This window comes from Penaeus chinensis, chromosome 26, assembly GCF_019202785.1.
Source record: "Penaeus chinensis breed Huanghai No. 1 chromosome 26, ASM1920278v2, whole genome shotgun sequence".
In the NCBI taxonomy this organism is placed as follows: Eukaryota; Metazoa; Arthropoda; class Malacostraca; order Decapoda; family Penaeidae; genus Penaeus; species Penaeus chinensis.
The window spans coordinates 5,687,059-5,711,058 of NC_061844.1; the positions used below are offsets into that span (position 1 = coordinate 5,687,059).

The 24,000-nt window shown below is 36.8% G+C and overlaps 3 protein-coding genes across 6 annotated transcripts in view; 2 read left to right on the top strand and 1 right to left on the bottom strand.

Moving 5' to 3' along the window:
* Positions 1 to 4,859, top strand: part of LOC125038836 (NADH dehydrogenase [ubiquinone] flavoprotein 1, mitochondrial-like) — a 9,076-nt gene extending 4,217 nt beyond the window's left edge. Inside the window, exons 2-8 of the mRNA XM_047632435.1 lie at positions 53 to 105; positions 931 to 1,154; positions 1,350 to 1,560; positions 2,656 to 2,886; positions 3,329 to 3,561; positions 3,803 to 4,011; positions 4,313 to 4,859. Coding sequence (XP_047488391.1) covers positions 53 to 105; positions 931 to 1,154; positions 1,350 to 1,560; positions 2,656 to 2,886; positions 3,329 to 3,561; positions 3,803 to 4,011; positions 4,313 to 4,503 — 1,352 coding nt within the window. The 3' untranslated portion in view covers positions 4,504 to 4,859. The remainder of the gene's footprint in view (positions 1 to 52; positions 106 to 930; positions 1,155 to 1,349; positions 1,561 to 2,655; positions 2,887 to 3,328; positions 3,562 to 3,802; positions 4,012 to 4,312) is intronic.
* Positions 4,860 to 4,914: 55 nt separating this feature from the next.
* LOC125038837 lies at positions 4,915 to 9,542 on the bottom strand. Its single transcript, XM_047632436.1, has 3 exons — positions 9,471 to 9,542; positions 7,910 to 9,037; positions 4,915 to 5,273 (listed from the first exon to the last, which is right to left on the bottom strand). Exon 2 carries the CDS (start codon positions 8,934 to 8,936, stop codon positions 7,911 to 7,913), a length of 1,026 nt encoding a protein of 341 aa, XP_047488392.1. The 5' UTR covers positions 8,937 to 9,037; positions 9,471 to 9,542; the 3' UTR covers positions 4,915 to 5,273; position 7,910.
* Positions 9,543 to 9,648: 106 nt separating this feature from the next.
* Positions 9,649 to 22,994, top strand: LOC125038833 (SCY1-like protein 2). Of its 4 annotated transcripts, XM_047632430.1 has the most exons (16): positions 9,670 to 9,729; positions 11,297 to 11,388; positions 14,172 to 14,335; positions 14,791 to 14,960; positions 15,205 to 15,384; positions 15,756 to 15,905; positions 16,581 to 16,796; positions 16,967 to 17,083; positions 17,478 to 17,620; positions 17,913 to 18,072; positions 18,293 to 18,529; positions 19,243 to 19,375; positions 20,327 to 20,472; positions 20,613 to 20,686; positions 20,826 to 21,074; positions 21,327 to 22,994. In XM_047632430.1, the coding sequence occupies exons 2-16, from the start codon at positions 11,375 to 11,377 to the stop codon at positions 21,718 to 21,720; spliced, it is 2,547 nt and encodes an 848-aa protein (XP_047488386.1). In that variant the 5' UTR covers positions 9,670 to 9,729; positions 11,297 to 11,374; the 3' UTR covers positions 21,721 to 22,994. The 4 variants fall into 4 exon arrangements, with proteins under 4 accessions (XP_047488388.1, XP_047488386.1, XP_047488389.1 ...); XM_047632432.1 differs by lacking the exon at positions 11,297 to 11,388 and having other exon boundaries at positions 9,649 to 9,729; XM_047632431.1 differs by lacking the exon at positions 9,670 to 9,729 and having other exon boundaries at positions 11,270 to 11,388.
* The last annotated feature ends 1,006 nt before the right edge of the window (positions 22,995 to 24,000 follow it).

Consider the following 24,000-nt stretch of genomic DNA (forward strand, 5'->3'; position numbering starts at 1 on the left):
TCCACATAGTTATTTTTAATATTTATTTTTTTGTAACTGTTTTCTCTTACAGCTCCTGGGGCCAGTGCCAGTTCGTTGGTGATCAAGAGACATAGTTCAGAGAAGGTAAGAAAATAATATATTATATGTATAACTTTTCTTCTTTGTTCTAGTTATTTGGTTCTGTAAGTTCATACAGATATATACTTTTGTAATTGCTGAATACTGCCAGGAGCATGTAATGTTCACTGTAGTTTTATTTGTAACATGTCACACAGTCACACATTTGTGTCACACATGGCACAGAATTTATCCACCAATGGGTCAATTAGTGGACCTTGTGACCTCACCTGATTTCCCCATTTTAGTATTACTCTAAACAATATGATTATTATCAATATTAATGAATAGCAATAGAAGATATCAGAATATTTCCAAAATAAATAGAAAGGTGTAAATAAATGTGATAGGTATTAATAGTTGTGGGGTTGAAGCTTTTTTTTTTTTTTTTTTTTTTTTTGTCCCTAATGCTTGGAAATTGTATGTACTACAGCCAGTTGTACAGAGAGGGAGGGAAAGTTGTGCTCCACAAGCTCCCTGATTTTTTGCCCTAGCGGTTGACCGTGCTCAAACCCTGGTTGGTGGTTTTATTTGTTGGGAGGAAATCCCACCAATGTAGGGTTTCTGTTAATCTGTTGCATTAGTGATTTGTGTAGCCTGTACATACTGGTGATTTCTGCACACCATTCACAGTTATAGGAACAAAATGCTGTGAGGGCAGCTGGGATGGGGGTAAAGGAGAACCATACAGGATTGAGAAATTCTAAGGTAAAATAAACTAAAGTAAAAAAAAAAAAAAAAAAAAGAGGGTTAAAAAAATAAATAGATAAATAAAATAATATTAGCTTAAATTGAATAAAATTGTCTTAATTTTAACCACTTCTTTTCCAGGCATATGGACCCTTGGCTGATGCTGACCGCATTTTTACCAACCTCTATGGGCGACATGATTGGAGGCTAAAGGGTGCTCTTGCCCGTGGGGATTGGTACAAGACCAAAGAGATCGTTGTGAAAGGACATGATTGGATTCTGAATGAGATCAAGGCCTCAGGTCTCAGAGGGCGTGGAGGTGCTGGTTTCCCTTCGGGCATGAAGTGGAGCTTCATGAATAAGCCGTAAGTTTGAAGGCAACCCTCATCTTGTTTTGATTCAATTTCCCTTGGGAGAGGATAAAGATTAAACAAAAAATTTGCAGTTTTTTTTTTTTTTTTTTTATTGGTGCACACTATCTTGTTTTGCTTTTATCTCTTTTTGCTTCCCATAACTATTAATCTAGTTCAATATATAAGGCAGCTTCTCCCTTTCTTCAGCTCTGATGGCAGACCCAAGTACCTGGTGGTCAATGCTGATGAGGGAGAGCCTGGCACATGCAAGGACAGGGAGATCATGCGTCATGACCCTCACAAGCTCGTTGAGGGTTGCTTGATTGCAGGACGTGCAATGGGGGCTAGGGCTGCTTACATTTACATTCGTGGCGAGTTCTACAATGAAGCTTCCAACATGCAAGTTGCTATTAATGAGGTGAGTTTATTTTTTATTTATTATTTATTTTCATCAAGCATGATAATGATTTAAAAGAGGAAAACTTCTGTTAGTCATTGTTGATTTTAAGTAAGGTTTCCTTTTACTATTGGATCTGGATGCTTCCCATTAATCACATGGCTCACAATACAGGCATTAGGCTTATGTGAGCGGCCGCTTTGATGGATGCATGGCTTGTAGGCCATGTGCACTTGAACACTTGTGTTGAGTCACAAGACTCTGTGGCTCCCCTTTGCAATGATATTTTCTCTCTTTATGTATAATTTTTTTTTTTTTTTTTTAGCTTTTTTGCCATTTTCCAATGTCCATATTTATCATTTGATTTGCTTTATCCAGATTGTAATAGACTGTTTTCCTTTCACATTCCTTATTACCTTTCGAGTTAGTCCAGACTTAGTGCAAGAATCATAACAAATAATCCCCCCCCCCCCCCCCCAAAAAAAAAAAAAAAAAAAATGTAGTGGCAGTAATAAGATGCTCAGCATCTTATTCCACACCATTTCCAAGCTCAGCATGGAAATGGCATCCTCCCTGGAACTGGTGCTCTTCCAATCAGCTCACAGACATGACATTCCACACTTTTATCAATGGGAATAATGCAAAAGCCCCTTTCTAAATGCCAAATGAGGCTAGTCACCCTCCAAGAGTTTTTCATGTCACCCCAACCTTTAGTTGAAATGCTCTTGTTTGTAAGTTTTTGTCACCCCAGCCCACATCCACATTTCCTTATGACAGCATGTTCACGTCACCTACTCCTCGAGCCAAATTTTTTCATGACATGATGGTCACGTCATCTGGATCGTAGGGGTTAACCCAATGGCGTCGGGTATAGAAAATTAAAAAAAACTCTACGCTCTGGCGAACGGCGGCAGCGCGCCGACTCTGAGCGCGTGAATTCGGTACATCAAGCCGAATCATTGCCTCAGGGCGTTTTGGCGCGGCGCCGCTGCGGACAGCCGCACGCCTCAAATCGGGCGTATTGTTATGACGGCGATAGCCGTGACCCGTCGCCATTGGGTTAAGTAAACATTTAATTTACAAACAATATTATTTTATACTGTTTCTTATCCATAGGCCTACAAAGCTGGCTTCATTGGCAAGAATGCTTGTGGTTCTGGCTTTGACTTTGATGTGTTCATGCACCGTGGTGCAGGAGCTTACATCTGTGGTGAGGAGACTGCCCTCATTGAGTCCTTGGAGGGCAAGCAGGGAAAGCCTCGTCTTAAGCCCCCTTTCCCTGCTGATGTGGGTGTGTTTGGTTGCCCCACAACTGTTGCTAATGTGGAGACTGTTGCTGTTGCTCCCGTAAGTTGATCTCACTTTTTTATATGGTGTTGATACAAAGAAGTTGTGTATTTTGTATATAGTGCAATATTGAAGAAGTTATCAGTGACCCCACTCGTATGAATGAAAGTTGGAAAAAGTTGAATAAATTGCTTCAAGTGTATAAATGAAATGTATATATAATATTTTTTTTTATCAAATGAGTAATAAATATGTATTTTGTTATATTTATAAATAAATGTTTTGCACAATCATTGTGAAACGAATCGTTCACACATTCAGCTGTTTGCAATGACCATGGTGAACAGTTGATAGTAATTTTTTGTTAATTTCTAATTATCTTGGATTTATGTATGAGAGAATTTTGGAAGGAAGTGGAGAGCAAGAGCTTGAAGTAGAAAAGAAAAGGAAAGAAAAGAAAAAAGAAAAAAAGATCCTTCAATAATCATTCTCTTTACACCAGACTATCTGTCGCCGTGGTGGAAGTTGGTTCGCTGGGCTGGGACGCACTCGTAACAGTGGAACCAAGCTCTTCAACATCTCCGGCCACGTCAACCATCCTTGCACCGTTGAAGAAGAAATGTCAATTAATCTGAGGGAACTGATTGAGCGCCATGCTGGTGGTGTAACTGGAGGCTGGGATAACTTGCTTGGCATCATCCCAGGTGGTTCCTCAACACCCATCATTCCACAGAAGTAAGAAAACCAATGTTTAGAGAAAAGGTTGACATGTGAGATGTAGAGGTGTTTCATATACAGGTGTTTTTTGGTCTTTATTCTTATTTATTTATTTTTTTCCCCGCTATTTTTTCTCCACAAAATTAGTTAGGTTATAGATGTTAGCATCTTGTTGAACATACTTTTGAATTAGTCTAAATAACATACTGCTTCATACTTGGAATTTAATAAATTTTACTAACTTAGTGAACTTTTCCAGGGTTTGTGAAGAAGCAATTATGGACTTTGATGGCCTGGTGGCTTGCCAAACCTCTCTTGGAACAGCAGCCATCATTGTGATGAACAAGCAGACAGACGTTATCAAGGCTATTGCTCGCTTAATTGAATTCTACAAGCACGAATCCTGTGGCCAGTGCACCCCTTGCCGTGAGGGAGTCAATTGGATGCACAAGATTATGGGCAGATTTGGTGAGTCCTCTAAAACTTGGGCCCATAATGGTTACATAGACATTTTCTTTTTGAAAACCATTCACTAATTATTTGGTAGTATCATGACTTAATACAAAGACATATATTTTATTTTTAGTTGCAGCCTGCAGGGATGAGTTGATTTTCTTGTGACTTCCAAATGAATGGATGTAAATTTTCAGTCAAAAATTGGTATAAAAGAAGAGTTTGAAGAACTTGTTATAATCATTATTTATGGATTGCATCATTAACCAAAATGTAAAATTTAAGACTTTTTTTTCTATTATTTTCTTTTGAACAGTAAAGGGAGATGCACGTCCAGAAGAGATTGATGCCCTGTGGGAGGTGTCCAAGCAGATTGAAGGGCATACAATTTGCGCTTTGGGTGATGGAGCAGCGTGGCCAGTGCAGGGCCTGATTCGCCACTTCAGACCAGTGATTGAGGAGCGCATGGCCCAATTTGAAGCCACCAAGCAGGCTGTATCAAATTAAGATTGAGAAAAAAAGTAGAAAGATGTAGATAATTCTGGGCCATGGAGAGGGAGTGGCCACAATTCTGGTAATTGTTGTTGGTTCATATATCTTCAACAATTGTATTACTTCAGGTTATATTTGGACTTTGTTCTGGAAAATGAGTGTTACCAGGTTCCCTTTTGGTCTGGATTATGTTATACATTCTTTTAAGAAAAAAAATTATTTAAAAGACCCAATAATTTTAACATTGCCCGTATTTTCTCCAAATGTTGAATACATTTTTTTTATAACTAAAGTGTAAATAGGTTATTTAATGAATTTAGAGGTTATTCTGTAACTTCATGTATGAAAGAAAATATATGTCTAAAAATAGATTGAGATTTTTTATTATCTTTAGCCATAACTTACAGGGATGACAACAAAATAAACTTCTTTTTCATCTTTTAATAAAAAATATATATAACAAATACAGATATATATCTAATTATCAGGTAAATGGCCAGGACCCAGTGCTATAACTTGAAATGCACAGTCATGCAGTCAGGTACACGAATCATTGCTCGTGGATAGACAATGCAAGGGGTTTTCAAGTCCTGAATGTGCATACTCAGGATGTCTTTATCGATACCACGGAATATCCCACAAGCATGTGTCTTTTCGTGCATGTTGATAGTTGCTTCCTTCCCTACCAAGGAAGTAATGGCCCATAAGAATCTCTCTCGCAAGTCTGCTCGACACTCTTGCTGTGTTGGCTTTTCCTCATTCTGTGTTCCTTGTGTTTCCTCCATCTGCAACAAACATAAATAGCAATGAATCTGAAATCCTATAATGCAAGCACTATTATTTATACCTGAAGACTGTAACAGACTACTATGTTATGAAAACAATATCTGAAAGGCTGCCAGAGTCTGAGGAGACTCCAATACTGTATTTCATTGGATAGAAAATAATTCAGTAAGAATGCAAACCTGGTAAGAAAAAGACAAAGGATTTTTGAAGGAATACTAGTATTTATAAAGTCTCTTGAGAACTCAAAGGGTGAGTGTGATGCATCTTAGTATACTGAATGACTGGATTGGTTTTAATATTATACTTAATAAAAATTGTAAATGCTTTCCTTGTTGGAAGTGACAGATGATTTTCTATGAAGTGGCTTTATTAATCCTTTGGATCCTGGTGACATGACCATCATGTCAAAAAACAAAGGCTGAGTGACATGAATATACCATGGAAAAATTTTGCTGAAGGCTGGGGTGACGGGAATGTCTCTTGGTGGATGATTAGACTCAGTGGACATTTAGGAAGGGCTCTTGCATTATTCCTACTGGTAAACAAGTGTGAAGGTGGAATGTACCATCTGTGTTAATGGTTAATGTTTACAAAGCAAAATAAATGTGCTAGACATCAAAGGAAGATGAAAATTAATAATAATAATAATAATAATAATAATAATAATAATAATAATAATAATAATAATAATAATAATAATAATAATAATAATAATAATAATAATAATAAAAAAATGCTCTTGAGTTCTGAAATACCTAGAGAGATGATGTGGAGTCTTTGGATACATCAAAATGACAAATATGGATATTAGAATATGGCAAAAAATGCTTATGCAGAAAAAGAGATAACATTTCAAAGGGGACACGGCACATGGGTATTTGTACGGGTTAGGTTTATAAGCAACATGCACTGGAGAGTCCTCACTTAAGCAAGCTTATTGCCAAAAGGTAGAATGAATGAATGAATGAATGAATGAATGAATGAATGATTGATAGATTGACTTTTTTTTTTTTACCCAGAGCAAAACTGAAATTTATGAAATGGATGCCTCAAGCAAACTTATCTTACACAAGAATTCATTATTCTATTGTTCAAGAAGTATGTATATCATAACACTCATAATCGTCAGTAGTCATCTTCAGTAAAATATACAATGTAAGATACATTTTCTGTTTTACTTCAATTTCATAATGCTTTCTTTGTTCATTGGAGCAATTAATTCCATTCATTAATCATTTACAAATGTGTTCTCTAATTTTTTTTTTCCTGTGATATTTCCTCAAAACATGACATTGTAGGATAGGAGGATGTCCTTGGCAGAACAGATGGGAGGTAAAGACACCCATTGCCAGGGAACAAATACATGTATATGTGTATACATTTAATGTATATATAGGTATATATACATATATATTTATAAATATATATATAATTATATATAATTATATATATGTATATATACACATATATACCCACACATATATGCATACATACATATACAGACATATATATGATATACATATACATCTATATACATATGATATATACACACATGTATATATATATATATATAAAATATGTATGTATATATATATTTACGTATGTAAATATGTATGTATATATATATTTACGTATGTAAATATATATATATATATATATTTACGTATGTAAATATATATATACATACATGTTCTTAGCCAATATTACTTTATAAATTGGTAATTCATGAACCCAGGATCACATCCACTGAAGTGCCAAAGGCCACAGCAGGTATATCTGTGACAAGCAATGCTCTGAGTATGGCTAATTAAGTACATAATACAATGAATGCTGCATTACTCATACATTTACATCTGTTTGAAAGAATCCAAAGACAACTCCCGGCACAGAATGCTTGTTTACAAATTTGGACCATTTCTACCCACAGCAATGGTGGTGGTTGGGGGAAATTCTGGGTTTTGGGTCAAAGGAGCAGAAGTGATTTGTTTTCTGTTGTGTAGATAATTAACACCTTGGATCCAGATAACCTGATGATCATACAATTCAAAATTTTGGTGGGTGACGTGAAGGTGTAGTGGGAAATTTCGGCTGAAGGCCGGGACTACAAATGACTTGCCATGACTGCACATTGGAAAATGGCAAATAAGCAAAAGAATGTTCATAGAGAAAAAGAGATAATAACATAACAAAGGGGAGAGATGGCCTACAAGATACAACCAGCAGAGTGGTTGCTCGAGTAATCCTAATACCTGAATTTGGGCCATGTGTGGGCAGCAGAACACCTGGATCCAACACAAAAAAAAAAAAAAAAGTACAATTAAGAAAGCTGGCCTTTCCTTGTAGAATGTAATAAATAACAAGGGGACAAAGTTTTATAATACCAATTTTTATATTAATTGAAACAAAATACATGTGTATTTTTATAAGTAGGGCTGAAATCTCTACACCTATCTGGTTAACAGTAGTAGAACTTAACTGAACTCTATAGCTCTGGGATTCAATTTCTGGATCCCTGCATCTAAGTCAAGGTCATTTGCCCCTTGGACCCTCCTGTTTCCATAATTCTAGGGTGTCCCTATAACTCCAAAAAGCCACAATACTGACCCTTTGGAATTTATTGAGCAAGAACTTTTACCTTAATCTGACACTTCAGATTCCTTGTTCTCATGATCATCAGGTTCCTTCATGACGTCACTGCACGAATTAGAAGGCGTCTCTTCCGTTTCATCCGTTTCAAAGTCTGGGGGGTACATTCTCGCAACCTCACGGAAGAAGTAGTGGTTGACGTTGCTAAAGGTGTGCTGCTGCACAAACAGGAGCCGAGCCAAATACTGTTTATAAAACTGAGGCCGATTACCAGGTGCTAGGGTGAACTCCTTGATATCATGCCACAACAGTTCAATGCTCTGCGTGTGGGCTTCGGCATTCTCCTCATCTGTGGAGTCCCCAGAGTGGTTTATCACTTGATGAACGTAATCGTAGTCGTTAATGGAGCTGTAAGCATTCCACCTATTACTCACAATGACACTTCCTGGACGAATATATTTCTGGATCAATGACATCAGATTTTGACTTAAAGGTTCTTCGAGTGGAACAATAAAGTAGTTCTTGCTGTCGCGCTCAATGCCACCGAACACCCAAATCTGGCTGAGCGACTTGCCCTTCTCGTACTTCATCTTCCCAAACAGTGTCTCGTCTATGTCAACGACAATGTCTGGTCCACCAATAGGCTCCTGATTATCCAGCCAGTGCTCGGTCACCTCTGAGCAATATTTCTGCCATGTTGACCGCGTGCCCGTCGAAATGCCCAGGCACTGGCTCACGGTCTGATAATCCCAATGCCTGCTCAGGAAGTGGTTGACGAAACACATGACCTTGTAGGGCTCTATCCTGGCCCCGGAGAGGAAGGAACCATTAAAATCACTGGCGCTGTAGCAACACTGCTTCCTCCTCTTGGTCTTGGGGATCTTCGTGTAGGCACCGCAGTACCAAGTGTGTCTCTCCGCTCGGTAATGGCATGGTTTTTTGCAGCGGGGACAGTTGACCTCCAAGGGCAGCACTCCGTGATCTCGTAAGTACGCTATACTGGCTTCATTGTCTCTGTAGAATTTCTGAATGAACTCGAAATAGTTGCACTCGCACCCAAGACACACCTTGGACATCTTGAACGCCTCGAATTCAACGCTGCCACTCGCGCTGCGTTTATTATTGCCATGTGGAAGACTGCCACCGCTCGAGTGCGATTTAGGGGCTCGAGGACGACCTGCGAATTTATTGTTTCTTTTTTTTCAATAAATTCTGTGAACTTTCTTATAATTTTTCGGTAGGTAGTTGATATATATATATATTTTCAGAATGTATCGGTCTATTACATATTACATGGTATGGTTGGTATTTGTATGTTTGCTGTTAAGTTGCTTATTCCAATAATACCATATTGAAACTATTCCCCCCCTTTTTTGTTATAGCTAAAGGCACCTACTAAGTAAGTCACTGTATTTATTCACAAGAAAACACTCACAATATTCGATTTCCTTAATTCTAAAAACGTTTTCTATTCCCAGATAACATAGTATCAGTTTTACCATATTTTTTCTTTTACTAAATTTATTAGACATACATCACCTTATGCGCTGTGTTATTAAGAACCAATGAGACATGTTAATATACCGTTTCGTGCCTCAGATATACCGTACCTTGAACAAAATTCTTCACCACAAATGGTACCACTGCCGGGCGCGTTCGCTTACTTGGCGAACTGAACTCGCGCTGAAATCTCGAAGCCTCTGATTGGTCGAGACGCGAGCCTCCCTCCCAGCGGACCAATCACATCCCTCGCAGGCGGAAAGCAGCCTTCGGAGCTCGAACCGAACGCGGCCAGAATTAGTTTCCGATTCCGCCGCCAGGTGTGCGACGATCAGCTGGTCGGGACGTAAACATCGACTCCTCCAACAGGTGACATCATCTTGAAGTTTACGTTTTTTTAGGCCCCTTTTCGCTTCGTAGGCGACGGTAAATCCACTTTTTAGGGTCCTTAGGGACTGATCTTGCAGGAAATAGCGAGAAATTTCGTTTGAGAAAGTGAGATCCGTGGGTGATTGACAGGTGTTTTGATGCCAATGAGACGTTTATGGGGCGTGACAGATTTCTGTTTTGTCATTTATCTATGACTCATTCAAGGTTTTGGTTGAAATCACTAAGGAATGCACGGGGCCTCTTCCTGCCACGTATCTATTGGAAATTGTTTTCGAAATGTTAACATCGTGAATTATATGTGAGACCTTGAATTATATTCATTTTCAAGGTTAACAGTATCTTGGTCATTAATTGTGATATCGTTTACTTGGGTCATATGTATTTGAGTATCTGTGTCCAAGAAATATATAAATAGGTTTTGATCATAAATAGGAATACAAGAAAGTGAATATTTATTGTTGGAAATGATGCTTAACACAAAAAGTAAGAATCTGACCTTGCCATCAGATAGAACGTAACTTTTTAAGACACTTTTCTTCTATAGCATTTCCTTTGCAAACTAACAATGAGGGTAGTAGAGAGGACGAAAAGCTCAACATTTCCAGGCGCTCCGTGATATGTACTCTTCCATCAGAGAGAGAAAATGAGACGTAAACGAGGAAGTGACTAAACAGTTGGATGAAACTGTAGCAGATGATGTAAGTGAGGAAAATCAAATGAGCCAATGGGAATTGTACTTGGCCATGACATGACAATAGATACTGGTGCCCAGTCTGTTAGATCCAATAAGACTTGTAATAGACAATCACATGACAATAGAAGCTGGGCCCAAGTTGAAATTCAATTAAGTTCCATCATGGCAAAGTTGTGTATAAGGTGCTGTCTCGCCTTTGATATGCAAAATATCATGGCAGTATAAAAAAAAGAGCGGCGGATTCTGATGACTTATTGACAATTTATTCGTTAACGTAAGGAATTATCAGTACAAGATCCAGATATTTACTGTCAGAACATACAAACATTTTGCAGACCAGGTGGGGGTAGGAGGTGGAGCCCCCTATTTGCTATGTGCTTTGTAGTAACTAAGTTACTGAAAGTTTTACTTAATATTGTAGCTGTCCTTCCATTGTGAAGGAAATGAGTGCTAGATTCATTCAAAACATGATGAGTGCTTTCAGATACATATAGTTTTCATCCAGAAATCTATATGTCATTTCCAAGTCATTTCCAAATAAACCATGGATTTGATAGAGAATGCAATTAGAAAAGCTTAGAACATTTCAATAAGTGATCAACAAAATATATAGGTTTGTAATCTCATTGAATGAGAACTCTCACATGAAAACTAAAAGAAAAAATCTAGAAGATTCACATTCTCCGAAAACAGAACCGAGAATAGAAAAAATAAGAAAGATTAACCTTTAGTTTAACCTTGTGAATGACAGAGTTAAGACCTTGTGTTTGTTGCTTTTCCTTTATGATTTTCCTTTATTGTATGTCTGTTCTAACATCCCTGCAGCCTCCTACTAACACTTTACAACCACAGTCAGAGCAAAGGCAGTGAACACCACCCTTGCGCTACAATTACTAGTGTCAACCTCATACATGTCACAGGGAAAGCAAAATGGACCGGAAAGTGTAAGTACAACATTTTGAAAATAAAGCCTGTAATAAAATGAAAATATGAACATAATGAAAAAATGTGTAAGAGTGCTTTGTAAATGGGAAAATGTTGCCTTGTGTTTCTCGTGGGCTCTTTTGGGGAAATGTGTGTTTTGCTCAGGTGGAGGTGATTTTACGATAAAAAAAACGTTAATTAATTCGGTGGATTTTTGATCAGATAATTGTCTTTGTTGAAAGATATAGAGACCTGGTATTGTTGCTACAGGTTTTACAGTTCTTGCATATCAGTATTTATCGGTGTAAATGGATAGCATTAGACATTGTTGGTTTGGCTAATCATTCTGGTATATTTTGTCAATGCAGTAAGACACAAACCTTGTTAATATCTATGGATGCTTTGGGTTTTATACAAGAGATTTTGTTTTGTATGGTATTAAGGCTATCAAGGGTAATTCATAGAAAAAGTGATTTTCTTTTCTTTTCTTTCCTCTTGTATGTAACTTATATTATAGATTGTTGACATTTTGCTTGAGGCTACGGTAATTAAACAAGGTGACACATGAATTGTTTATACAAAATTTTGTTTATCGTATAGAATAATATACCCTTGACAAAGTGATTTAATGAACATTAAAGTCTGTAATGCTACTTAAGACATAATGCAAAGAGAAAGGTAAACTCCAGGAAAGTAAATACATTATTAAGTGTACTCATCAATAATGGGAAAGCAGCAAGGCTTGTAGCTTAGGTCTGTGCAAAAATGGATTGTCAGTTTTGTTGCCATCCACTTCCTCCAAATCAGCTACAAGACGGTGAATTTTGGAGGAGGAATTAATTATGGAAAAAACTGGGTAACTATGCTAAAAGTTGATCAGCTATCCTAGTAGCATTTAGTTCTCCTGTCCTGGCAGGTGGATTTTAGTGTGGTCTGTGGTTTTTTTTTTTCTGTTACTTTCTAGTTTCCCCTATTATACCATATACTAGATCAGTGTACATACAAAGGTTCTCGCAAAATTAGAGTGATAGATTCTGTTCCATCTGTTTGTGTGCTTCTTTGTTCTTTTCAGTATTTTCTCAGCAGTGTTCTCATACTGCAAAAGCTCATGTTTGGTGGGTTTGGATATCTCCAATCTCGTAGAATGAAAAGAGAAAGTATGTTTGGGATTTTGTAGGGGCACAGAAGTAAATTACATATTAAAAGAAGATAAAAAAAAGAAAAGTGAGGTGCAAGCTGATCAGTGCTCTTTGTCTGTCAAAGTACTGTACTTCTAGTGGGGTTAAAGAATTCATGAATGTACTAAAAGAGATGTGTTTTTGTGTAAACAAAGCACACCTGTTAAGTTGCATTTCACACTTGAAAGGAGTAAGGCTAGGGACTCACCAAATCTGACATATGCAATCAGCAGGTCTGTCTCTTATATGTGGCCCCACTGGAGTATGTTGAAGACAGACAGTTTCCGAAGGGACTGAGTGAGGTTTTGCTCCATGACTTGCTGTTGAAAAAATCTGAAGTATTTGAGAATAAAAGACTTCAGAGTCATAGCATTGAAATAAACAGAATAAAAAATTGAGAATACCATACAATGTTTCGCAAGCTACAAATAAGCGATAAATTGGTACTTTAGGTTAAATGCAGCATGTCCAAAACAGCATGTTTGAATTACAAATAACTAGATAAAGTAATCTATTTTATAGATGTGTGGACATGGTACATCAACTCTATTGAACAAAAGAGTAATTAATTCCTTCATGTGTTTCAATATGCACATGTACACATCAAACTATAAAGGTTTTGTGTGCTGCCTGCTCATCAATACTGCACATATGCCCAGCAGGGTCATTTCTATTAGAATAATGGCAATTGACCTGCACATATACTGGCATGCGTGACATTTAGACAGAGAAAGATGCACATTCTGGATTTGTTAGGGCCACAACCTAAGATGCACATTTATTTATTTGTTTGATTTCATTGATTTACCATTTTTTCCTCCATCATTTTCTGGATAAGTCATAGTGATACTTGGAATTATGTAATATGAATGGCATTCAGTAGGCTGCAGATGTTTGCTAAAAGTAGAACTGATGGAAGTTATTCAAGCTATGGAAAGGCCTTCAGGTTTTAGGTAAAGAAAATACTATTGTTTTAAATCAAGACAAATATTGATTGTGATTATAGTTGCCATTCGCATTGTCATCGTCATGGAACTTAGAAAACTTTCTTTTTGTATTGCGTTGCCTCGTACTGCTTTTTGATTTATTAATATTTGTATATGGCAAAGCTAATGACAATATTTTTGGATAATCTTCAGTTGTTTTTTTAAGGTTTCTTCATAGTTAGATTTTTGTTCTGGCCTGTGTTGTATTTTCTTGTTTTATATATTTATCTAATGTTACTCAAGCTTCTCTTTTCCTGTGTTTCAGTTGAAAGAGTTTTTCATGTTGGCTTTCCCTTTTGGCACTTTCTCTCCTCTACTTTTGTCTCATTTTTTGTGTCCATTTGTTAGTCTTGCTTTAATTACTGTCCTGCTGTTTTGTCTGCTCAGTGTTGAATATTGGTATTTGTAATAAGTTTTTTGTTTTTTTGTCTTTCACTGTATTTTTTATTTTTTTTTTCTTAATAAATTCTACTTTTGGTTATGGATCTGTTATGTCTAGCCATGTTAATTTCAGTTATATTTTTTTTTGGTAATGAGTATCTCAAGTATTTTGTGAAATCACAGAAATAGATATGTTGTTTCTTGTTATGAAAGTATCTTGATTTTATATTGCATCGGCTGACAGTAACAAATTTTCAGGATGGAGTCCATGCTGAACAAGCTCCGCTCTACAGTCAGCAGTGCGGCCAACAGTGCAGTTTCAAATGCTGTACAGATTGCTTCACAGGTGTCCAATTACCTGCCTGGAAACCCTGTGACGAGAGAATTTGAAGCCACTCAGCACATTGCCTCTGCTGGACCTGGTTAGTATCATTATTATTATTATTATTATTATTATTATTATTATTATTATTATTATTATTATTATCATTATTATTTTTAAAGATTGTTACTGTTTATTTTGTTTTATTTATGTACTTGTTAATTTTATTTTATTTATGTACTTGTTGATTTTATTTTATTTATGTACTTGTTAATTTTATTTTATTTATGTACTTGTTAATTTTATTTTATTTATTTACTTGTTAATTTTTATGATGACAATATTGGCAGTATGACTATCTTCTAGGATTTGTGATCTTTCGTGGATGATATCAACAAAAGATTTAGAATTGTTTCTTTGGAGATATGAATTATTAAATTTCTTGGTAGTTTACATCTACACATCATAGCAATAATGGAACTAAATGTCTTAGAAGACTCATTTTTGTATATGATTTGTAAAAGACACACCTATATGCACCGTATATCATTCCAGGCTTGGTTTGGAAGATATACAAGGGTTACAAGAAGTCCACAAAGCAAGATGCTGCCATATTTCTGTTTGAGAAGCGTCAGTTGGACAAGTGGGATAAGCAGGAGAGGGAGGCCATGCTGGATAAGCTGAGAAAAGGCGTCTCTCAGTTAACGAGGCTGAGACATCCCCAGGTATGGTTAATGAGTTTCTCCTGAGATAATGGCTTTATCCAGCAAGGAAATGAGGATATTGATGTGTTTTAGGAGTTTTATAGAAGACAAGATTTGTCTCTTTTATGAAAAGCTAGTTCTATTATTCTCAGCATCTAAGAACAGTTGCTAACTGGACAAATAATTATAGTGAGAGAAATTGAAGAGAGCTATGTTCTTCATTTATTAAAACCATCTTATTGTATAATGCAACTTTAATTTCTAGGTCTTGACAGTCCAGCATCCTCTTGAAGAATCAAGAGAAACCTTAGCTTTTGCCACAGAGCCTGTGTTTGCATCGCTGGCCAATGTCCTTGGTCAGACTGAGAATATGCCTGTTCCCACACCACCTGTATTCAAGGATTACAAGCTGTATGATGTTGAAATTAAATATGGTCTTATGCAGGTATGAATATCAGTGTTGTATTAATTTGATATATTCTGCCAATATCTGTATTTCTTTACTAAAAGTTTTGATAAACAGTTGGAAATCCCAGTGATATTTATGTGAGATCTGTCAGTTATTTTTGAAGGTCAGTCTTTATTAAAACTATTGGTAATCAGTTGGAGAACCCATTGATATTTTTGAAGGACTTAGTTTAGTATTGAAAATCTATAAGTACAAATTTTGACTTATTGTGAAAAGAGTTACCATTTTGGTGTTACCATTTGAAAGGGAGTCTAGATTGTGTTGAATGCTTCACATTAGAGGTGTGTCTTTATTTATTGGTGTATTTAAGTTATGCTACAGCTAATAATGTTTATATGTCCCAATAGGTCAGTGAAGGTCTGGCATTTCTTCACAATTCAGTCAAAACTGTCCATCGTAACATCTGCCCTGAAAACATTGTGTTGAACCATCAAGGTGCTTGGAAGCTCTTCGGATTTGACTTCTGTGTGGCTAATCAGGCTACTGCAGACCAGCCTGTATGTATATGTTCTATACTTTTTTGTGTGATGTATATTAAACTTTTGAATACCTTTAATTCCTCTCTCTTTTACTACTGCCTTCTTTTTCTTGAAATATTTTTCTTTTCCTCCTCTTTTTTGGTTATCACTTAGTTTTGAAATAAATATTTTGTAATATATAGATATACGCGATAAGTCAACTTTTATTTCTTGGGAGATGTCAACCATAGTAATACACAACTCATTTCTGATTATTTCCCATTATCTCATTCCCTTTTGATTCCTATCATATCTCCTCTCCATTGATTGTTAACCTCTTACAGCCGGGCACGCCTATAGCTGTCATGAAAAAACAACTTTTCATGACGGTTACAGCCTTAGGTGTCATGACTTGCTGAAGCAAGTCATGACACCTAAGTTCCACTATACATAGCAGACTCTCAGGCCAAAAGGCGAGGCGGTTACCTGAAGTCACCGGAATAAGTGACACCCAGAGGTTTCTGGAACCATTATTGTTAGGTTAATAATCTCATCTCACATTGAGTCCCATCATCTAATCTCAGTTTATTCTCATCATATCTCACATTATTCTTATCACAGTCAATTACCATTATCGAAATTCAGCTTCTTTCCGCCATTTCATCTCTGATTATTTCCATCATCTCATCTTGGTTGATTCTTTTTTCCTCTCAGCCCTTCTGGCCCTTCGAGGAGTACGACTCGCGGCGGCACCCCAACTGCCAACCCCACCTGGACTATCTGGCCCCTGAGTATGCCCTCACACACACCCTAGACACGGCTGCTGACCTCTTTCCCCTTGGTGTCTTAACCTATGCTCTGTTCAATGAAGGTCGTCCAATTTTCCACAACAACCAGGACTTCAGCACCTTCAAGAGGAACTGTTGTGAAGTGAGTCCTATGTTTTTGTTTTGGTTTGGGAAGCTGATTTCATTTGGGTGTGTGAGGACACCCAGTAACTTCTGTTGAAATTGTCTTTACTTTTTATTTGCTTCACAGGAATAAATGCAGAAGATAAAATAACAAGTACTTACTTTCAGTTCTAACTTTTTCTCCCACAGTATAAAAATCCAAACAGCCTAAAGCTACAGTCAGTACCAGATGGCATAAGAGACCAAGTGCGCCTCTTACTCCATGCTACCCCACAGCTTCGACCAGATGCATTGCAATTATCAAAGGTTGGCTCATCTCCTGAATCCATACTCCTATAGGTTTATCTCCTTTATTTTTATCAATGTATACCTTTATCGAATGTACAAATAGTTGTAACAAGTGTATTATTAATAAGAAGTATCAAAGCATTTGGTACTGTTTCATGTTATTGTATTTCCATGAATTTCAACGATACACACTTTCAGATCTGTGTTGAGATCATCTTCCCTGTTTAAAGAACCAAAGTTGTAGTCTAAAACTAATTAGTTTCCAGGTCCAGCATGTGTGTGGATTTGTTTGTTAGTTAGAGGCAGTGAGGAGTGCTATGATTATTTTGCAACAGGCTGGATTTATATGATGATTTTCCCCCACCAATCTAATACACTAAAAGTGACAGTAATAGACTAACAAAACTTGCAGGTGCCATACTTTGATGATGTTGGTGTGAAGACGCTGAGTTACCTGGATCAGATGTTTCAGTGGGATAACATGCAGAAGTCACAATTTTACAAGAGTTTACCACAAATCATACACCAGCTGCCCCACAGAGTGTGTGTGCTAAGGTGAGAAAGGATTTGTCAGACTTTGTGTGGTTGTATTTTGACTTTTGATTTTAGTATTTGTTTAATTATTCATATGTTTATTTATTTCCTTGTTTGCTATATTTTTAAGGAAAGTTTACTCTTATCTAGTTTGGTATTTGGTATCATAGAGTAATGATTCTAGGCTTCATTTTAATAGATGTGAGTTAGTTTACAGTAACTTGTTTTATTATCCAAGATTTTAAGTTTTTTTTTTTTTTTTTTTAAATATTATGCCATTTAAGAATTCTATAGCATTTTCTCTCTCTTCCAGAATTGTACCAAGTTTGGTGAAGGAATGTATCAATTCAACCATGGTACCATTTGTACTTCCTGTTATCCTGTTGGTTGCTGAACGAGCCACAAAAGAGGAGTTTGTGGAACACATTTTGCCACATTTAAAGCCCATAATGAAGCTCACAGAGCCTGTCCAGGTACTGCAACTTTGGTTTAAGATTTGTTTTTTTTACTAGTGTACTCTGGTATGACTGCATATTTTGTACATAATGTGTGTTTGATGACTGATTAAGAGATAGTATGTATCAAGTTAACTCCAGTCTACTAAATGTTAATGAAAGGTTGTGTTTTGATATGAGAGTATTTATGGAAATATTATATGCTTTTACATCCCTTCCCCTCCATTCCAATTTTTAGGTCATGTTACAACTAATGCAAAAGATGGAACTGCTTCTGGGAAAAACTCCTGCAGAGGATGTTAGGAGTGACGCCCTGCCGCTCCTGTACCGTGCTCTGGAGTGTGATACTCAACAGATTCAGGAACTGTGCTTGAGTGTTATTCCTACTTGTGCCCATCTGGTGGAAAACCATGCCATGAAGAATGCTCTCCTGCCCAGAATTAAGAAGCTTTGTCTCGGAACAGGCTATCTGTCGGTATGTTTTAACCCTTAGATGATGGTATTAGATTTCTCTTGCTAATATATATGCTCTACCCAAGGCCTGATTAACCCATTGGCGACGGGTATAGAAAATAAAAAAAAACTACGCTCTGGCAAACCGCAGCAACACGCCGACTTTGAGCACGTGAATTTGGTACATCAAGCCGAATCATTGCCTTGGGGCGCTTTGGCGCGCCACCGCGGCGGACAGTCGCACGCCACATTTCGGGCGTATTGTTATGACGCCTATAGGCGTGACCCGTCGCCATTGGGTTAAGCAGCTTCTGAAATGTTCACACCATTCTTTAATAATTCAAGAAGATAAAAGAACTTTATTGGTGAAAATAGAGGTGACCTGAGTATATGGAATAGAAGAAGAAATTCTGTCGAATATGTGAAAAGTACATGCATTCTCTGTGTTCTATAGTAAATATAAGAATTTTCTTGTTATTTTCTCAGGAATGTATTGATTCATTTCACACATATAGTTAATGCATTGAAATAAAAACTCAGTATCTAAGTGATGAAAAAAAGTACTAAAAATATTCATAAATATTCCCATCACTCAGTTGATTGGAAATATATGAAGTTGCAATGCAGAAACATATAGAAATAACTAAGCACCAGTTCATGAGTTTCTAGGGACGTTTAGGTGTCTTACATTAAAAAAAACAACAACTTTGAAGTCTACTTCATTCTGTCTTTCAGGTTCGTGTAAACTGCCTTGTATGTGTGGGCAAGATCCTGGAGCACCTCGACAGATGGTTGGTCATGGATGATATCTTCCCATTCTTGGAGCAAATACCATCAAGAGAAGCACCAGTGGTTATGGCCATTGTGGGTGAGTTGTTAACTTTCATGGGGATGCCATTTTTACATGCCATGCCCACTGTGAGTTAAGTTTATTACTTTTTTCTTACACACAGTTACTCGTGAAGTTTTTAGATTTCGTGTCTAACCTGTTTCTTGATTTGAAAAAAGGGTTAATAACTGTGTCTGTGACAGTAATAATCATGTTGATAAAAGCATTTGAAAAAAAATCACTGAGAATTCAAGGAATAGGGGTAGAAAGGTGAGGTCAGGTGGTAACTGATTCCTTTGTGACATTAGGTGACATTATCATTAGATAATGTTTTTTTTACTATTATTATTATTATTATTATTATTTTTTTTATTCCCCTTACTACCTCTTTTTCTTATTCAGGGTAGTATTTTTACAGAGTGCTGACTCTCCTAGACATGTGACTTGTAGACCTGGCCCACATATACTATCCTGTGTGGTGTCAAGATTCCTTCCTCTTTGCAATGTTGTTATTTCTTTTTCTGCACAAGTGCTTTTTGCCATTTGCCAAGGTCTATATTTGTCATTTGTTATTCTGTATCAAGATGGTAAGAGACTGTTTTCTTTAATCAGACTCCATATTTCCTCTTATGGTAGTCTACAACTCTGTCCATGAGCATTAGTAATTAGTAATATAGTGTTATTTACATTTTTGTGTGTGTGTGTGTCTCATTCATTTTTGTGTGATACACTCTGTGCCACTCGGCAGAAATAAGAAGCTGAGCATGGAAATAGTATCTTCCCTGGAGCCATGGCTCACATTTGGTAAATTCCACCCTCATTTACCAGTGGAAATCATGCAAGAACCTTTGTGTGTTCATGATGCGAACATGAATACCCTGGCTTTTTCATGGTGGTATATTCCCAGCACCTAGCTCTCAAGTTTTACCATAACATGAAACTCATGTCGCTTAGATCTAATGGATGAATAATATCTTACTTTTCTTGCAGGAATTTTCAAAGTAGCCCTAAACCACAAGAAGCTCGGCATATCCAAGGAAATCCTTGCAACCAAAGTCCTGCCTTTCCTTTTCCCCTTAAGCATTGAGAACTCGCTCACTCCAACCCAACATTCTGCGATCATGGTCCTCATTAAGGTGAGTGAAAAGTAGGAGGTGCAGATTTCCTTTTAATTTATTACTTTGTTTATTTAATTATTTTCAAATGTTAGATTTTTTTGTTAGGTAATATCAATTCATCTGAAATGTTTGAAATATTTTCAAACTTTTTTTTTCAGGACATGACGGAAAGAGTGGAGTCTGAACACAGAACTAAATTAGAGCAGCTAAACTCCATAAAGGATGAGCAAAAGTAAGTCCGTATGAGAGTGAATATCGCCTTCACTGTTTGATATGCATTCACACATGGAAATTAATTTATCTTGCATATGCTTTAACCAAAATTTTGGTCAACATTGAAATTTATGTTTATAATTTTGGTCCATTTCCAGAGCACTGCAGATGGCAATGCCAACAAAAATAAATGGAAACGATAATGCACCGGTATCCGCTGTTGATGCAAGTTGCGACATGTTTGCTGGCCTTGGGCTGAACCAGTTCACAGGTGGAGGAACAGCCAATCATAAACCCCAGACGCCTACCCCAGTGCCCAACCCAGTGCCCAACCCAGTGCCCAACCCAGTGTCAGCATCGACTTCCAAGCCCTCAAATCTTTCTCTTTCTCTGGAGGAAAAGCAGAAGTGAGCATTCTCTCTCTAATTTTACTAATTTAAGTTCCATAAGTATTGAGTATGTTTTGATTTTATATAACTTTATTTTTATTCTTATCCATAAGAAAATTATTTGATATGGAGAGAGCAGGTTTACCTCCTACTGTTGATTTATTTTTATTACTGTGTAGATTTTAAAGTAATTGCAGTATAACGTGTGCTATATTGATCACCTGTCTTGTTATCACAAGCCTAACTGAGGAATTCTTTTTCACTAAACAGGATGGTTAAAGAACAGGGGTTACAGAACACCTTGAGCAAGCAGCCCCCCTTATTACCTTCCCCTCCACCCCCTGCTACTGCTGTCAACAAACCCATCACTAGTCCACAGTCACAGAATCCGCCCTCTTCCCTGACAAAGCCAGTACAACATAACCACGACCTCACTTCATCCCTGTTGAATTCCAATTTGAACATGATGAGCAACCAACCTGCAGTCCCGGCATCAGTAAATGGACACCAAGGGATGATGGGAACGACTGCACCCATGGGAATGATGAATAACATGAACAACACTTCATCAGCATTCAGCGGCATGACAGGCAATGGTACCCTCATGAACTCAGTTGGTTCAAACATGACTTCAAGCATGACTTCTATGGGGACAACTAGGTAACATGTTCCAGCCCATGGGTGGAATGAATTCCTGGCCTAGTCAGGTACCAGCTCAAAATACACCGATGCAAAAACCAAACATATCGGCATTTGATAACCTGTTGCCATCGCAGCAGAAACCAGTGAGCATGAACCAGATGGCAGTCATGAATGCAAACACTAGGAATTCCTTTGGTTCCATGATGTCACCCATGCAGCCCATGAATCCCATGGCATTCTCAAAACCTGCAACACCGGGAGTGAAGCAACTAAGTTCCTCTGAAATTAATGACTTCCTCAGCTGAAAAAGCACGTCTGAGTATGGTATAACAGTGATATTTTTTATTTTCTTCTTCAAGAGAGAAATTAATTTTTGCATTTATTTACAATTTAGACAAAAGCCGGATTTTTATGTAGCTTCTGTATTTATGTAGGACACATTTATATTTTTGATGTATCAAAATAGTGCATATATGGATACAGTATACACAGTTTTAGTCTCTTTTATTTTAATCTGTAAATGACCAGCTTAATATTACCATTTTTTGCAAAACTTCAAATAGAATACTAAGTTGTGTTCAGAGCATTTTTTAAAAGGAGATTATAATGGTTTTACAGGTGAAAGGGAAATTTTGATTTTATTTTACAAAGATGATTTGAGTGTCAGTATTTAATCATTCTTATTACATCAGCCTGTATCTTTGTTGATTTGACATATATTATATAACCTGCATAAATTAACAAAAAAAGTGTCTTGTTAAACTTTATATCATTCTTTAAAGTGGAGATATATTTTTTGCTGTGAGGTTAGATGGGTAGATTATAGATGGAAGTCTTGTGTAACTGCATAATGTTTTGAGGACTTGGAAAGTTATTTTACATGAGAAAAGTGCTTGATGATTGCATAGGGTATCGACTTAGAGCTTCACACATTCCATTGAATTGGATTTGGGTCAAAGAGTTGAAAATCTAGTCAAATTACAATTTTATGTATAGGAGAAATATAGGTGTATATGAAGAGCATTTCTAATGTTTCTTTGTTTTTCCGTTATTGTTTACTAGTTCTCAAAATGACCTTTTTGTGTTAAAAAGCATATTTATGAATACAATTTATACATACATATAAAATTATAATTATTGTTTTATAATGAATAATGTTGAAAAGTTTCTACAAAATTATGTATGGGCACAACTTTAGGTTGCTTTATTTTTCACCAATCTGTTTATAGATCTGATGGGGACAGTAAAAGAATTTTTTATTTGAAAACACTAACAGAAAATAAATTGAGTAAAAGCTATAATTTTTCATTATATCTTCATATGACTTTTTTCTATTATATATATTTTATACCAGCTAATTAGTTTTCATATATTATTACATAACAATCCTGTATTTATTCGCCAATTGTCCATGGATGTCTGATAGAGGATAACAAGTAAATCTTTCAAGTTTAACCCATTGCTGCCAGGAAAATGTAATGTTCACTGTAGTTTTGTTTAATGCAATGTCTCCACACATGGATGGCTCCAAATGTGCTTAGCCACCAAGGAGTCAATTATAAACCTCACCTGACCACTTTTCCTTTCTTTATGCCATCAATATCGATGGTGTTATTATTACAGACATTATTATGACTATAATGTTATTAACATTACTAATAGCAATATAAAATAAGAGAATATTTATGGAAATCAAGGAAAAGGGTAAACAGGTGAGATAGGTAGTACTAGTAACTGACTCCTTGGTGACGAACCATTTGTGTGTAAAGACAATTATCTAAACTAACAGTGGGCATTGCATGTATGTACATGCTGTCCCCAGTGGCATTGGGGTAAAACTTTTTTTAATGAGGTGTCAGCTTAGCACCAAATAAGGGCACATCCACATGATGGGCAGCGCTTGTATAGGTAAAACTATTACCAGATCACAGTGGCAGGCATGAGTGCTGATGACATAAGGAAAACCACAGAAGCAGCTCGGATAACATTACCAGGTCTAGCAGTGAATCCTGGGCACTTTGTGTGTCCACTAGAGGGTACACTTTTTTGCCTCCACAGGCAGACTAGGTCAGGATTTGAATCTGGGTATATTACCTCAACATTCAGTACAGCCTTTTTCATGGTCTGCCCGTGATTTCTCCTCTTAGTAGTAACATCTCTCACCTCGCCTGCTTTGGATTGTATTTTGGTTTTATTTTGCCTATGCAGACACTGCATCTCTTGTGGACAAGACTTAAAAAGTAGCATACCTTTCCCCCCTTTGTATCAGAGCAGTTAAAGGAACATGCATTTTTTTTCCCTT

Coding starts and splice junctions, on each gene's coding strand:
- LOC125038837 (XM_047632436.1), bottom strand. CDS start 8,936: ATGTCCAAGGTGTGTCTTGGGTGCGAGTGCAACTATTTCGAGTTCATT.
- LOC125038833 (XM_047632430.1), top strand. Junction 14,336..14,790: donor CATTGCCTCTGCTGGACCTG/GTTAGTATCATT, acceptor ATATCATTCCAG/GCTTGGTTTGGAAGATATAC. Junction 18,073..18,292: donor AGCTCACAGAGCCTGTCCAG/GTACTGCAACTT, acceptor TCCAATTTTTAG/GTCATGTTACAACTAATGCA.